The sequence below is a fragment of the Natator depressus genome, chromosome 1 (assembly GCF_965152275.1).
Source record: "Natator depressus isolate rNatDep1 chromosome 1, rNatDep2.hap1, whole genome shotgun sequence".
NCBI classification, from domain to species: domain Eukaryota; kingdom Metazoa; phylum Chordata; order Testudines; family Cheloniidae; genus Natator; species Natator depressus.
In genome coordinates, this window is record NC_134234.1 from 132,202,918 (window position 1) to 132,216,418 (window position 13,501).

A 13,501-nucleotide genomic window follows, 5' to 3' on the forward strand; every position below is an offset into this window, starting at 1 on the left:
ATGTTTTGGAGTTGCGTGATCTTTGTATGCAAATTCAAGATTATATTGTTTTAAATCAAATTTAACCCATATTTACAAATGTACTTTACACCTTTGGCATATATTCTCAACTTCTCTATAAATGTGCATCAATGAGTTGCTCACTTAAATCCTCACACACTGAGCTGATGTTCAAATGTACCCCTTTGTGACAGTTTAGGAAATCTGTCTATGTAAAACTTAATAGACAAGGTGGGTGAGGTAATATCTTTTATTGGGCCAACTTCTGTTAGAGAGAGATACACACTTTCAAGCTCCACAGAGCTTTCCCAGACCTGAAAAAGAGCTCTATGGAGCTTGAAAGCCTGTCTCTTTCACCAACAGAAGTTAGTCCAATAGAAAATATTACTTCACCTAGTTTGTCTATCTCATATCCTGAAGCCAACACAGCTACAAAACTTAAAAACATATGTAAAACTTACAAATTTTGATTGATTTTATTATTTACTCCCTGAATCATGTACATTGAACAAGCCATTTGCTAACACATGTGACGCTAACACATGTAACCCTATCTTGACAGATGTTACAGGAACATCAAGACTTACTAACATTTGACTGGGTCTACGTTCACCATACAATGAGTTGGCTACAGAAGGTAGCAGAGCTAAAATAAACTATTTTTTTCATTCTGAACTTCAGATGTGTGATAACCAAGAAACAGATCACCTGATGGGGGACCCTGATCATCTGAAAGGGCTTGTAGGCTGGCCAGGAGGATCACATGGAGAGAACTGGGAAAAAACTAGTTTCAGGGTCTAGGCAATAGGACTGCAGGTTCCCAGGGTTGAGCAGTGTCAGACATGAGTCAGCACCTTGAGCATGTGCCTACGTGCCTAAACTCTGCTCTGCCCTAGGAAGCCAAGAGCCTATGGGGATTCACTATTTGGGCCCAGTACAACCATCCAGTGGATGTCCAGCAGGGGAAGCTCAGCAGAGTTCCAACATCTCTCAAAGGCACCATTATCTGTCCAATGATTTAATCCTGCTTGCTCTCAACCACAATGAAATATACACCTACCTTGCAGTAGATGTTGTAGGTAATGCAAGGAAAGGTTAAAGTCAAATGAAAAATCAGGCCAGGTATTTGTATAGACATTAATCATTGTTAAGGGGAAAAAACAGACAGAAGACCAATAATAATGGCTTTGAAGATCTATGATTGAAAGAAATTAACAAAAAAACCCATGTATTTTTCCAAATATCTTTGTCTTCAGTGGGACTTCTCACTTAAAGTAAAGCATATCCTTAAATGTTTTGCTAGTTTAAGATCAGAGTGCTCTATGTCTTGCAGGACTGAGCCCTGAATATCAGCTTCTGGCTAATAAGCGTCTTGTAATTTGAATCCCAGTTTACCTCCCTGCCCCTCCTTTAGTTGCTGTTAAGCAGGAGTAGCATTTGGCTTCTTCTCCTCCCATCCCAACCTCTTGGTTCAGTTAAAAAAGAATGTAATTCAGGAAGTGCACGAGTTACATTTCAAAATAGCAGCGTTGTTCCAACCACAACACACATCCTTTATGTTCTAGGATATTACACTACACATTAAAGGGAACCTGGCAAAGTAAAAAAAAACAAAAGTGAGCTTGTGCTTTTTTTGTATCAACTTTTTAATAAATAAGAGGAAAATCTGAAAAACTTGTGACAAAAGTGTTTGGTTTTTTCAGGTTTTTTTACAATAGGAATTCAAGTCTTCTAAACTGTGGCAACAGGAGAATAATTAATACTGTGACACCACAAGAGACTGAAAGCTGAGGAGCTGGGGAAGGTCTCTTCAAATTGTTTAAATGTATTCATTGTTAATGTAATTCACTGGTGTGCACAGACGCTGACTCCATGGAGCACCCACACAAAAAAATAGTGGGTGCTCAGCACCCACCGGCAGCCCCGTGGATCAGCTCCTCCCCCTTCCCTCCACCCCTCCCACCCGCCAGTGGGGCTGCCAATCAACTCCTTCCCCTCCCTCCCAGTGCCTCCAGCCCACTGCAATCAGCTGTTCAGCAGCATGCAGGAGGTGCTGGGCGGGCGGGGGTGGATGAGGAACAGGGGCGGAAGAGGCAGGGCAGGAGGGCGGCTTGGGGGAAGGGGTGGAGCACCCCCCGGTAACTGGGGAAGTCAGCGCCTCTGCTGGTGAGCATGTCGTGTGTTTCAGATTCCCTTCTGTGGTAACCTACAGAAGATATAAATTGCTACAGCAGCCACCTAGGGAGCATTGCCTCTTCAGCTCCAGCTGTAGCCATCTATGCTTGTAGCTCTGGAGATCCCCAGTTCAATCCTCAATGTGGCTACCAAGAGGGAAGCTGTCACATTAACACCTTTCTAATTCTAATGCCTAATGAAAACTTTAGAGAAAGAATGCCTTTGCTACAGATTCAATACCCATCTTTGATTTTTCAAAATAAGGAAGCTACAGAATATTTAAGACACAAACATATCCCTTTCAGGCCTTCTTTATAAATGATCAAAGAATACAAAACAAGAATTCTCCATGCTTCTGTTTTTGCAGATAAACTATAAAAGAGAAGCTTCATTTAGAAATTTTGCACAGAAGCTGCAGTGTGACAGGAGGTAGAAAAACTATTGCAGAAAAACCTTCCCCAGTCTAAACATTTTTTTTTGAACAGTCTAAACATCAAGTGCAATGTAATCACTGATGCTTAAGGATCTCATCCTGCAAACTCATATTCATGTGAACAGCCCTTACTCACTTGAGTTGTCCCATTGACTTCAGAGATACTATCCACACGAGGCACCACGGAAATGTACACCTGTAGCATAAAAGTACCCCTCAATCCAATTACCAATAGCATTAAGTTCTAGAAAGCTTTCTAATGAAGTATGATTTGCTCTTTTTCTATCTTGATATTTCTGTGCCCCATCCCAGTCAGTGTAGTTTTTTAACTCCTGAGCACTAAGCTTAAAAATACCATTTGCCTACCCAGCAAGGTGAGTAAGAAACGCTGGCAAGTGAGGGGGCAGACAGGGGCTGATGTTATCAGTGTCTACAGACTTAAGCTTTTAAAATATTAAGGGACTGATTTTCAATTGTGCAGCGCTCCCACTAACGTCTTCTGAAAATCATGCCTTAAGTTATCAACTCTCATGATTTCAAAGATGAATTGTGAAATAATTAAACTAAAGCAGCGTTGTCTTCCCAAATGTATAGGCAGGCAGCTCCAGTGCCCCTGCTTTTGTTCATAGTTTTGCCAACCAGCAACTTAGAGTGACATTAATGAGCCCCTAGTTTATTGCTCTGCTTCTTTTCAGAACCCTACCCAGGCAGTAGGGAAACTGACAAAAATAATGCCAGCTTTCACTTTGTTGCAGCTTGGAAAAGCTCTAAGCAGCAGTAGAGTGCACTGGAGCTATTCATGACGGAGGGCCATCCAAACTGAGCAAGAAAGCTTATGCTCAAATAAATTGGTTAGTCTCTAAGGTGCCACAAGTACTCCTTTTCTTTTTAGGAGTACTTGTGGCACCTTAGAGACTAAAATTTATTAGAGCATAAGCTTTTGTGGGCTACAGCCCACTTCATCAGATGCATAGAATGAAACATATAGTAAGAAGATATATATATATATATACATACAGAGAAGGTGGAATTTGCCATACAAACTGTAAGAGGCTAATTAATTAAGATGAGCTATTATCAACAGGAGAAAAAAACTTTTGGAGTGATAATCAAGATGGCCCATTTAGACAGTTGACAAGAAGGTGTGAGGATTCTTAAGGAAATAGATTCAATACGTGTAATGACCCAGCCACTCCCAGTCTCTATTCAAACCCAAGTTAATGGTATCTAGTTTGCATATTAATTCAAGCTCAGCAGTTTCTTGTTGGAGTCTGTTTTTGAAGCTTTTCTGTTGCAAAATTGCCACCCTTAAATCTTTTACTGAGTGGCCAGAGAGGTTGAAGTGTTCTCCTACTGGTTTTGATCAGGCTGTAATTTGAATTGTGTAGATCTTTTAGGAGAATCCTGGGCTATCCTCCCATCCAGCTCATCACAGCAAACATACACACTAGAAAGACACAGGTATGAAAAATGGAAGCTTCTCCACCACAGCATAACAAAACAGATACCTTTCACACTGTGGTTTTCTATTCTAATGTCAAGTGCAGAAGAATAAGCAGCGGACCTTACATAAGTTGACAGTTAAAACTAATATTTCAGTTCTGAATTCTGCTAGACTTTTCAGTTTGCAAATGTATTTCAGTCATTAAAAAGATATATACCTTCTTAAGTCATGATCTAGCAAACACATACATCCTTAACTTCTATGGGACTATTCACATGCTTAAAGTAAAGTTTTTGCGGAATTGGGGCGTAATCATCCAAGTATTTATACAACCTTTTCAAAAATGTTCAGTTTACTTAAAAACAAACATAATTTATATGTAAAATATTTAATAAATAGAAAAAAATAATTAAAAACAAGACTTTTTTTGGCAAGTGAAAAACAGGATTTTTTCTTGAAGAAAATTTCTTAAAAGCAGAGCTGACATCTGAAAGGAAACTGAGGAACACATCTGGAGTTTTTCCACTGTCTTCAGTACAACCAGGATGAAGCCCTTACTTAAATAGGTCACATATGAGCAAGGAAAGACTTCTTGTTGCGGTTTTACAGTAATACAAATAATACATAATAAATGCACTACTTAAAAATATTCTCTTAATTATAAAACTTTCTTATTCATACAGTTACCATCAATGCACCTGAAAAGCAAGAGTTGAGAAGTAAAAACAGATAAAGCACCTAGAGCAGAGGTGGGCAAACTACAGTGGCCCGCGGGACCCTCCTGCCTGGCCCCTGAGCTCCTGGCCGGGGAGGCTAGCCCTTCTGTTCCTCCTCCCCTGTTCCCCTGCTGTTCCTCCTCCCCCACAGCTTCAGCTCACTGTGCCACCAGCACAAAGCTCTAGGCGGCGGGGCTGCGAGCTCTTGCCGGGCAGCACAGCTGCAGAGCCGCGGCCTGACCCTGTGCTCTGTGCTGCGCGGTGGCGTGGCTGGCTCTATCTGGGCAGCATGGCTGCCTGTCCTGGTGCTCTGGGCGGCACGGCTGTAGCGCCGCCAGCCACCGGTGCTCCAGGCAGCGCGGTAAGGGGGCAGGGAGCAGGGCGGGTTGGATAGAGGGCAGGGGAGTTTGGGGTGATGGTCAAGGAGTGGGGGTGTCGGGGCAGTCAGAGGGCAGGAAACAGGAGGGTTGAATTGGGGCAGGGATCCTGGGGAGGGGATTCAGGAAGGAGGGGGAGTTGGATGGGGCTGCGGGAGGCAGTCAGGGACAGGGGGTTTGGGGACAGTCAGGGGACAGGGAGGGATGGATGGGGTAGGGGTCCCGGGGGGGGGGCGCATCAGGGGACAGGGAACGGGGGATTGGATGGGGCAGGAGCCCCAGGGGGGGCTATCGGGGGCGAGAAGCCAGGGGGGTCAGATAGGGGGCAGGGGCCGGGCCACCCTTGGCCGTTTGGTGAGGCACAGCCTCCTCTAATTGGCCCTCCATACAATTTCGGAACCCAATGTGGCTCTCAGGCCAAAACGTTTGCCCATTGCTGCCCTAGAGAGTTGCAGGAATCGTCTTTACACCATTCCTTCAGGTCCATTAGAATCTTGTAACAGAATAAAGACCATTTAAAGCCTAATAACTTTACATGATTTGGTTAGCATGGTTTACTATTGAAACTTGCAATCCCACACGTAACTTTGATTTTTAAAGTCATTAGTGAATGTCAAATTGTGCAGAGCTACATGTCAACCTTCAGAAATCATTCCAAAGAATGTCTATTTATAAAATGCCAAAGCCAAATAACTGAAATAAAAAAGTAACACTATCCTTAGCTCGGCCTCACATGCATAATTATGACAGAGATCTTTGAACAGTGGGTGATTCACATATAGCACGTTCTGTAAAGTCTGAATAGAATTGGGCAAGTCATTGTTATCCAGCTGTTCAAGTGACAGGAGGATATGAAATTCTGACATGTTTCCACACATACTATATACCATGGCAGCCTAGTTCCACGGGGGCTCTCTGCATATAAGTACACAGCTGGGATTTGGGGCAGATGCAGAGTATCCTTCTCCAGGTTATTTTTTTTTAATACCTACCATTTGATTTGAAGACAGATCCTCTAATTGCCCATCTACTTCTCTTTCCCCATCTGGCAGCAAGCGTCATGGAAGCTGGAGCAAACAGCTATAGGAACTGCTTGGCCAAAGATAGGAAGAAAAGAGATTCTACCTACATATTTCTCCTCAGGGGCAGCGCTGGGGGTGGGGGGGCGGGGCTTGCGGAGCTATGGCCACCCCATAATTTGTCTTAGCCCCCCTGTAGCAGCCACCACTCTCCTGCCACCCAGCTCTGAAGGCAGAGAGGAGAGAGAGGGGGCTCCTGGCCGGGTACGCAGCTGTGAAGATGGCAGCGCTGACGCCAGCAGCAGCACAGGAATAAGCCCAAGCAAGAGGCAGGGGGCCCGAGAGCAGCTTCCTGGCCCAGGTCCCTGCCCATTGGGGCACACCACCCAGGGCAGGTGGAGGGGCTGGGGCTCCCCACAGCTGCCCAGACTGACCCGTTCTGGCCCGGATGCCTGGCCCCATCCCCCACGGTCACTGCTCCCCAAGGGCTCTGCTGGCCCTGGAGACAGTCGTCCCCCCCCCCACAACAGTTACTGTGAGCCGTTGAAAGGCAACAGGGAACTGAGGAGCAGCTACAGCCCCATCCAGGGTGCTGGAACAATTTTTATAGTGGGGATACGGATGATGGAAACCATGTATTTGGTTTTTGTTATTACTACTTCAAGCCAGTGGGTACAGCAGCACTTCCAGCAACCTAGTTCCAGTACCACTGGCCCTGGCCGGGGGGATGGGGCCTCGGGGAGAAGAGAGGAGGAGACAAGGTCAGAACTTAGCAAGAGCAGGGGCAGGACCATGGAGAGGGGCAGGACCTCATGGCAAGGGGGGGCACAGCCCCCCCCAATTTTCTGTCTAGCCACCTCAGCCTCCCCACCAGGAAGAGGCTGGCACCACCTCTGCTTCTCCTCTAGAAATGCTTCAGTGTGTAGCCCAGCTGTTTTCACTGTGCACATGGGGAAATATTTGGACCTCTACCTCAGGTACTTACATGGCCCTCATCATCATAGTATCAGAGCACTTCACCATCTTTAATGTCTTTGTCCTTACAACTCTCATGTGAGGTAGGGCAGTGTTGGTAGCCCTACTTTACAGATGGGAAACTGAGGCACAGAGAGGCTAAGTGACTTGCTCAACCGCCGCACAGGAAATCTGTAGAGGTGGAGCAGGTCTTCCAAGTCGCAGGTTACTGCCCAACCACTAGACCATTATTTCCCTCTGACCACTTATCAATAAGTATAATTATATCACAAGATGTAGGAGTAAAATTAATATAAGAAGTATTTGTAATTCCTTTTATAATTCTAAAACTAATAAATTGGAAGTTATATGTATATGTAAAGCTGTTTATGGATATATATATATAAAGCCTCCATGTACAGTTTTAGCCTATAGCAGAGTTTTTAACAGCTGAGTAAACTCTTATCCATTATGAACTTCCTTTTTCCATCTGACATAACTATAGATGTGCTACACGGGATGTGATAATTTAGATTTTGTACCTTTTAAAGTTACAGTATTATAAATAATTACCTCATGTTCACTCATTCAGATCATTCTACTCTAACACGTCAACCAACTCATTTTGCCACAATGATGGTGTTGCACTGTAAAAGCAGAATTCTTTATTCCCCAGCCTAGGGATAAGGCTTTAATTAATAAAGAATGGATATGAAATAATTAAATAGGTTGTTTATAAACATGATTTTCTGATGGTACTAGGTCAAATACCCATTACAAGAGCTGAAATAGAATTAATGCCTGTAAATAGAAGTTTTACTAATGTATTCAATGGGAAGACTGCTTGCATACATTTTTTAAAGATTAGTTATTTACATTTGTAATGATTGCTGACTATATGGGTGAGTAATTAACGTTTGCACAGCACCTTGCCAATATAAAGTGCTCTATAACTGCCAAGTACAGTATTACTATTGTATGGGAAGGATCTTCACATAACCCTGACACCTTATTCACTTCAGTTTTCACATTCAAACTCCAAGCCAACTTGCTTATTAGAGACAACATATCATATCTCTACAACATATCATATTTCTACATTCATCTGTAGCAAATGCTATGGCTATGGTTGAAAAGAAACTTTCATTCCAAGTCATGCAAGGGGCTTCACATAGACTAACCTTGCAGTCTCACAGAGCTGTAGTAAGCCTCAGAAGAGTCTGCTCAGGGGGCCGGATACATGTATTTAAAAGGGCTGGGGCCTAAACTTGTATTTTGAACTGCTGGAAGTTTCCTCAAATCTCTTCCTTTGCACTGAAATTTCAGCCTTAAGGTGAATTAAATAAAAAAAGCATATAAAGTGTATCATTAAACACATATGTATCTGTTTCTCTAAAAATCTGTCCTTGCCAAAATGACTTCCTCAAAGTGTAAGAGATTACTTATTAACATACTCATTTTCTTAACCTTATAAATGATAGTTATAAATACAAACTATTCAAATTTCATGGAATAAAATAAAAACCTGAAAAAGAACAGCATTGAAACAAACAACATATGAAACCATACTGAGTTTAAATTCAACTAAGGGTCCCATGTTGTAAAATTCCACGTGGTAAAGAGCTATAAGACAACTAATGAATGAAAAAAAGATTATTTACCTAAGAATGCTAGATACACACCAACACTGTCAATCCCCCTTGCTCTTTAGTTTGCAGACTGAGGAACACATCCAGTGCTGTACAGTATCACCACACATTGCTTCGATCCTGCAAAGAACTCCATACAGACATCCCTTTAGCCACACACACTGATTTCACTAGGGATTGGTGGGGAAGGATGCAAGGATCTACCTATGTAGAGCTCCTTGCAGGATGGAGGACCATGGGCTGCCTAAATCCTGGACTAGATTAAGCAATCACCAAATGAAAACCACACGCCTTAATTATCCTAGAAAGTGTTATTTACCAGTTCTGAACTCATCATGGCTAGGCACATGCATTCCTACCCTTAATTTATGCTGACATTAAATTCCAGATTACCTTGTCCAGTGTTTCACTATGCGTGTCTTTGCTACTAAAGCTGCTACTCCCATAAATTTTCTTTGACATCTACTTAATATAACTCCTAAATTATTTAAAATGTGTTTACATCTAGAATAACTTCTGACCAAAACTTTCAATGTTTCTATTTTCCGCACCATGTATAAAATCTCCAGTCTCCTTTACATCCTAGTACACAGCTCTTTGTCACCATACAGCATTGATAGATGTTGAGAGCTTTTATGTTTAGTGTTATATTTTGCTCTTACAATTATCTTCTATTCCTCTATCATGATAGTTTTCAGCTTCATTTTGAACCACAAATCATACTCATATTAAGCATTTTACTTAAGAATTCTACATCAATACTGGAATGATGGATGAGATTTCATTAACTGCTATAGAAATGGTTATATATAATGGAAGAATGTTTATTAGAGAGACAAAGTGAATGAGGTAGTATCTTTTATTGGACTAACTTCTGTTGGTGACAGAGACAAGCTTTCCATCTTACACAAAGCTCTTCTTAAGGAGTGGGAAATGTACCTTATATCTCTACCTTATTGTCCTTATGGAAGAAAGTTACCTTCTAATTGCAGTTTGAATGCATCAAAAATATTTAACAAAAATAGTTAACAAAATAAAAACTATGTACCAAAAATAGAAGAGAGAACTTGTGCCACATCTAAATTTAAGTAGTTTACAGCTACACTTTATCTTCAAACCAATTACAATCAACTAACGTCACATTATTTTAATAGCTTTGTCAACCAGCTATGATAAGCACATAAGATATAAACTAAACCAATAAATATTTGCATTGTTAAATTAGATTAGTTTTGGAATGCAGTGGCTCCTCCTGTGGCTCCAACACATCTATGTGGTCAGATAAACTGAGATCACTGGGTGTGCACATTAAAAATAATGTGTCTATCTTGTTAGAAGCCATTACATATTCAAGTTTATGAGGTGTTAGAGTGGGAGGGGAGTGTTTTACATGCCCAATACGACTATATATGGAATTAATCTTCGAAACATAACATACAAAAGTTTACCCTGCCAACAAAACAGATCAATGAGTTTAACTTTAAAACCCCTGTATATTCTTTAAAGAAATATCTGTGAAAAAGTGTATGTGTTTTTTTTGAAGAGTGCACAACCGTTAATATCTACAGTTATCCATAAACATTTATAATTCTGTGTGAGTGTGTATGCTTGATTCTTGCTTGTTTCTACTACAAACACGAAGAATAAAAGAATTTCTAGGAACAGACTTCAGACATTGTGACGGATCACATATTTCAATTCTTAACGAACATACAGCAAGACCCATGTACAGGTCAGTCCCCCCCACGCCCCCGTCGAGCTTTCCCGGACTCAGCCCAGGATGGAAACGCAGCGTACAAACACTCAAAACTCTCCTTAAGTCCTCTAGGTGCACTCTATCGGCCAAACCTGTCAAGTGCTCTCCCATCCTTACTGACAGATCAAGGCACCTGCTAGAGCCATGGGATTCTCCTCACTCACACAACTCCTCCTTTCACCTCCAACAACAGCAGCTGCAGAAGCCAACTGCCCCTATTATCTGACTAACGCAACCCAGGAGCTCGTGGATAGCTCAGCAACTTGGGAAGAGAGAGATGAGCAGGCACCCTTTCCCAATACGTAGAAGGGGGGAGACCCACCCCCGTAGGACCAAGGGATCCTGTCCTCAGGGCAGAAGGAACCTGAGGAAGTTGGGGATTTCCGGGAGCCCTATCCCGGGGGGAGGGTCCATCCTGCCACCTCTCTCGGCCCAGCTGGCCTGGGGGGGGGGGAAGACTCTCGCGCTGAAGGGGAGTCCTACCTCGGATTTCCACACGATGTAGGAGGAGGGGTGGCTGCTGGGCGCCTGCTGCCCCTTCCTCTGCTGGAGCCACTTCCTCGGGGAGGAGAAGATGCTGTTGGTGCCGGTGCCGCCGCCGGGGGCGCTGAGGGCGGAGGCGGAGGGCGTGCGCGCCAGGAAGGGCAGCTCCCAGGCCGTGTTCCTCTTGCCCCGGGGGCTAGCCTCGTACTCGAAGTGGAAGCTGCCCGAGGGGGACTTCTCCAGCGGGGTGCTGGGAGTGGAGAGCGAGCCGCAGAGCGCGCCGCCCCCCGGGCGCAGCAGGGCGCGGGAGGAGAAGGCGGCCAGGCACTCCGCCGAGGGGCCGCCGGCCGCCCTGGCCCGGGGCGCCTTGGCCGGGCCGTCCCCCTCCTCCCGGCTGTAGCTGCCGATGATGGCTGGGTCCAGGCTGCGGGTCTGGCGGAGCCTCCGCTTGGAGAGGCTCTTGGAGGAGGCGGCGGCCGGGGAGGAGCAGGAGAAGACGCTGTTCAGCAGGCTCTGGGCGGACATGGTGGCGGCCGCCCCGGGGAGTGTGTGTGTGTGTGTGTGTGTGTCCCCGGGTAGGAGGGTGGGCGTCCTCCCCTCTCAGCCGCCCCGCGGAGCCAGCGACGACTCCGGCTCCCGGAGCGCGGCGGTCAGCGGGTGCCCGCGCCGCGCGGGGCGGCTGCTGCTGCGGAGGTGGAGCCCGCAGGGGCCGGTCCCGGCGCGGGCAGCCGGAGGCTCATGGTGGCCGCAGGGCGCCCTGTGTGCGCGCTGGGGCTTCGCAGCAGCCGCCGCGGTCACTGCGCCGGGCGGCGGGCGGGGTGCGGGGTTAGCCGAGAAAAGGGGAGGGAAGGAGGCAGCCGCCGCGGGAGTTTTTATCGCAGCGCTCTGGAGCCTGCCAGAGTCACTCCCCCCGCGGCAGCGATGCGCACGGGGTCTGCCCAGTCCCCTCCGTACGCGGCGGGCGGGGAGGGCAGCCGGGTGCCCTGGGGCTGCCTCCCCCAGCCGGCCGCTCCCCGCATCCCCAAGCGCTGCTCCCAGCGCAGCCGGGTGAACGACTGGCGGGCGAAACGGGGGTGGGGGGGATAGCCAAAGGCGGCTGAAACTTCCCCAGGCATGTGACCACCAGAGAAGTACACGGCCACATGAAGGGGCCCCCTCCCCCAATTGCTGCCTGTCTGAGACGGAGAAGGAGGTGTTAATAATGGGCCACCCTCGCCCTGGGGGAAGAGCCCCTCCCGGGGTGTTGTTTCGCTGGTTTTAGTCCCTTGTCAGCTATCCCACAGCTATTGGGTTTCATGGCAGGATGTTTACGCATATTGGAGCAGGGCTTGAGCCGACCCAGGATTTCATTACACGTGTTACGTGTTTTCCCTCTTCGGGATAACCACAGCTTGCGTTACACCTTCGCCCGTTATGCAGGTGTATGAATGATGGTTCTTGCTCCCGAGACTCGGGGACAAACTCAATGGCGGGGCCAGGTCTGACAGAGCAGCAGGTGCTCTGCAAACTTGCACGGCGTCCCGCCGCTCGCCCCATAGCTGTTCCTGCCGGGGGCCTCCCGAGAGCAGGGTCTGCCCGGAGAACCGGGTGGATCTCGTGTGTGGGATGCCCACGGGCTGGCGCAGAATGACGTTTGTGGTGTTGGATTTGTCACTTGTCGTCCGCTGAAGCTATTGCTACCTAGGGGGAGTAAAATGAAGTCTCTGTAAACAGCACTCGATTTTAAATTTATTTCCCAGTATTTTGCTAGAATTATTTTTATAGTGGAAAGTGCATTTGCTTCAAAAAGGTTTTGGTGGATGTTCAAAAACTTTTTTTTTTTTTGGCCTTATTGTCTCAAATGCCTGGTTGTATAAAGCCCAGTAAATCATCCATATCAAATCACTTGGCGCATTCCGATCTGATTATAATCTGTCATAAATACTATAGAGCATAATTTTGCAGAGTAAGTGGGATATCTGCCCTCTGTTCCCCTTGCTTGTATAACTATACATTTCCGTTATAGTGCTGTTCCTTCAGCCTGATGTTTTCAGAGAAAGCCAATGGCCTCAGAGAATGGCTACAGTAATAGGCAAATTGCCTTCTATTTATATGGGTCAGATCCTCAAGTGGTGTAAATTAGTGTAAATCCTCTGCTTTTTTTCCCCCATCCTGTACCAGCTGAGAAGATTCTTCTGTTTTGTTTAACCAATAAGAAAAAATACTATATTGAGTTCAGACTCTGCTTCTTCTCGCTGACAACGTCCAGCGGAATAACAGCACTTAGAAGAGGCATCTGACAAGAGTCCATGGGGTGGCATGGGTAACAGCAATAAGACTGAAAGCATTATTATAGTAATCAAAAATAAAGACATATATGTGTTTTACCACGTGGTTAATAGCAGAAGAAAAAAAAAAGCCGTGTTCAATATATCTAGGGTCACTCTTGACAAATAACTAATCCAAACAAATAACTGACCCCACCCAAAACCCTAGGAAAACCAAACACTCCTTTC

At 45.5% G+C, this 13,501-nt stretch overlaps 1 protein-coding gene across 1 annotated transcript in view; it reads right to left on the bottom strand.

The window, feature by feature from the left end:
* ARHGAP6 (Rho GTPase activating protein 6) overlaps positions 1-11,556 on the bottom strand; it is a 510,558-nt gene extending 499,002 nt beyond the window's left edge. The window contains exon 1 of the mRNA XM_074966643.1: positions 11,007-11,556. Within this exon, the coding sequence (XP_074822744.1) occupies positions 11,007-11,531 (525 nt within the window). The 5' untranslated portion in view covers positions 11,532-11,556. The remainder of the gene's footprint in view (positions 1-11,006) is intronic.
* Positions 11,557-13,501: the final 1,945 nt, after the last annotated feature.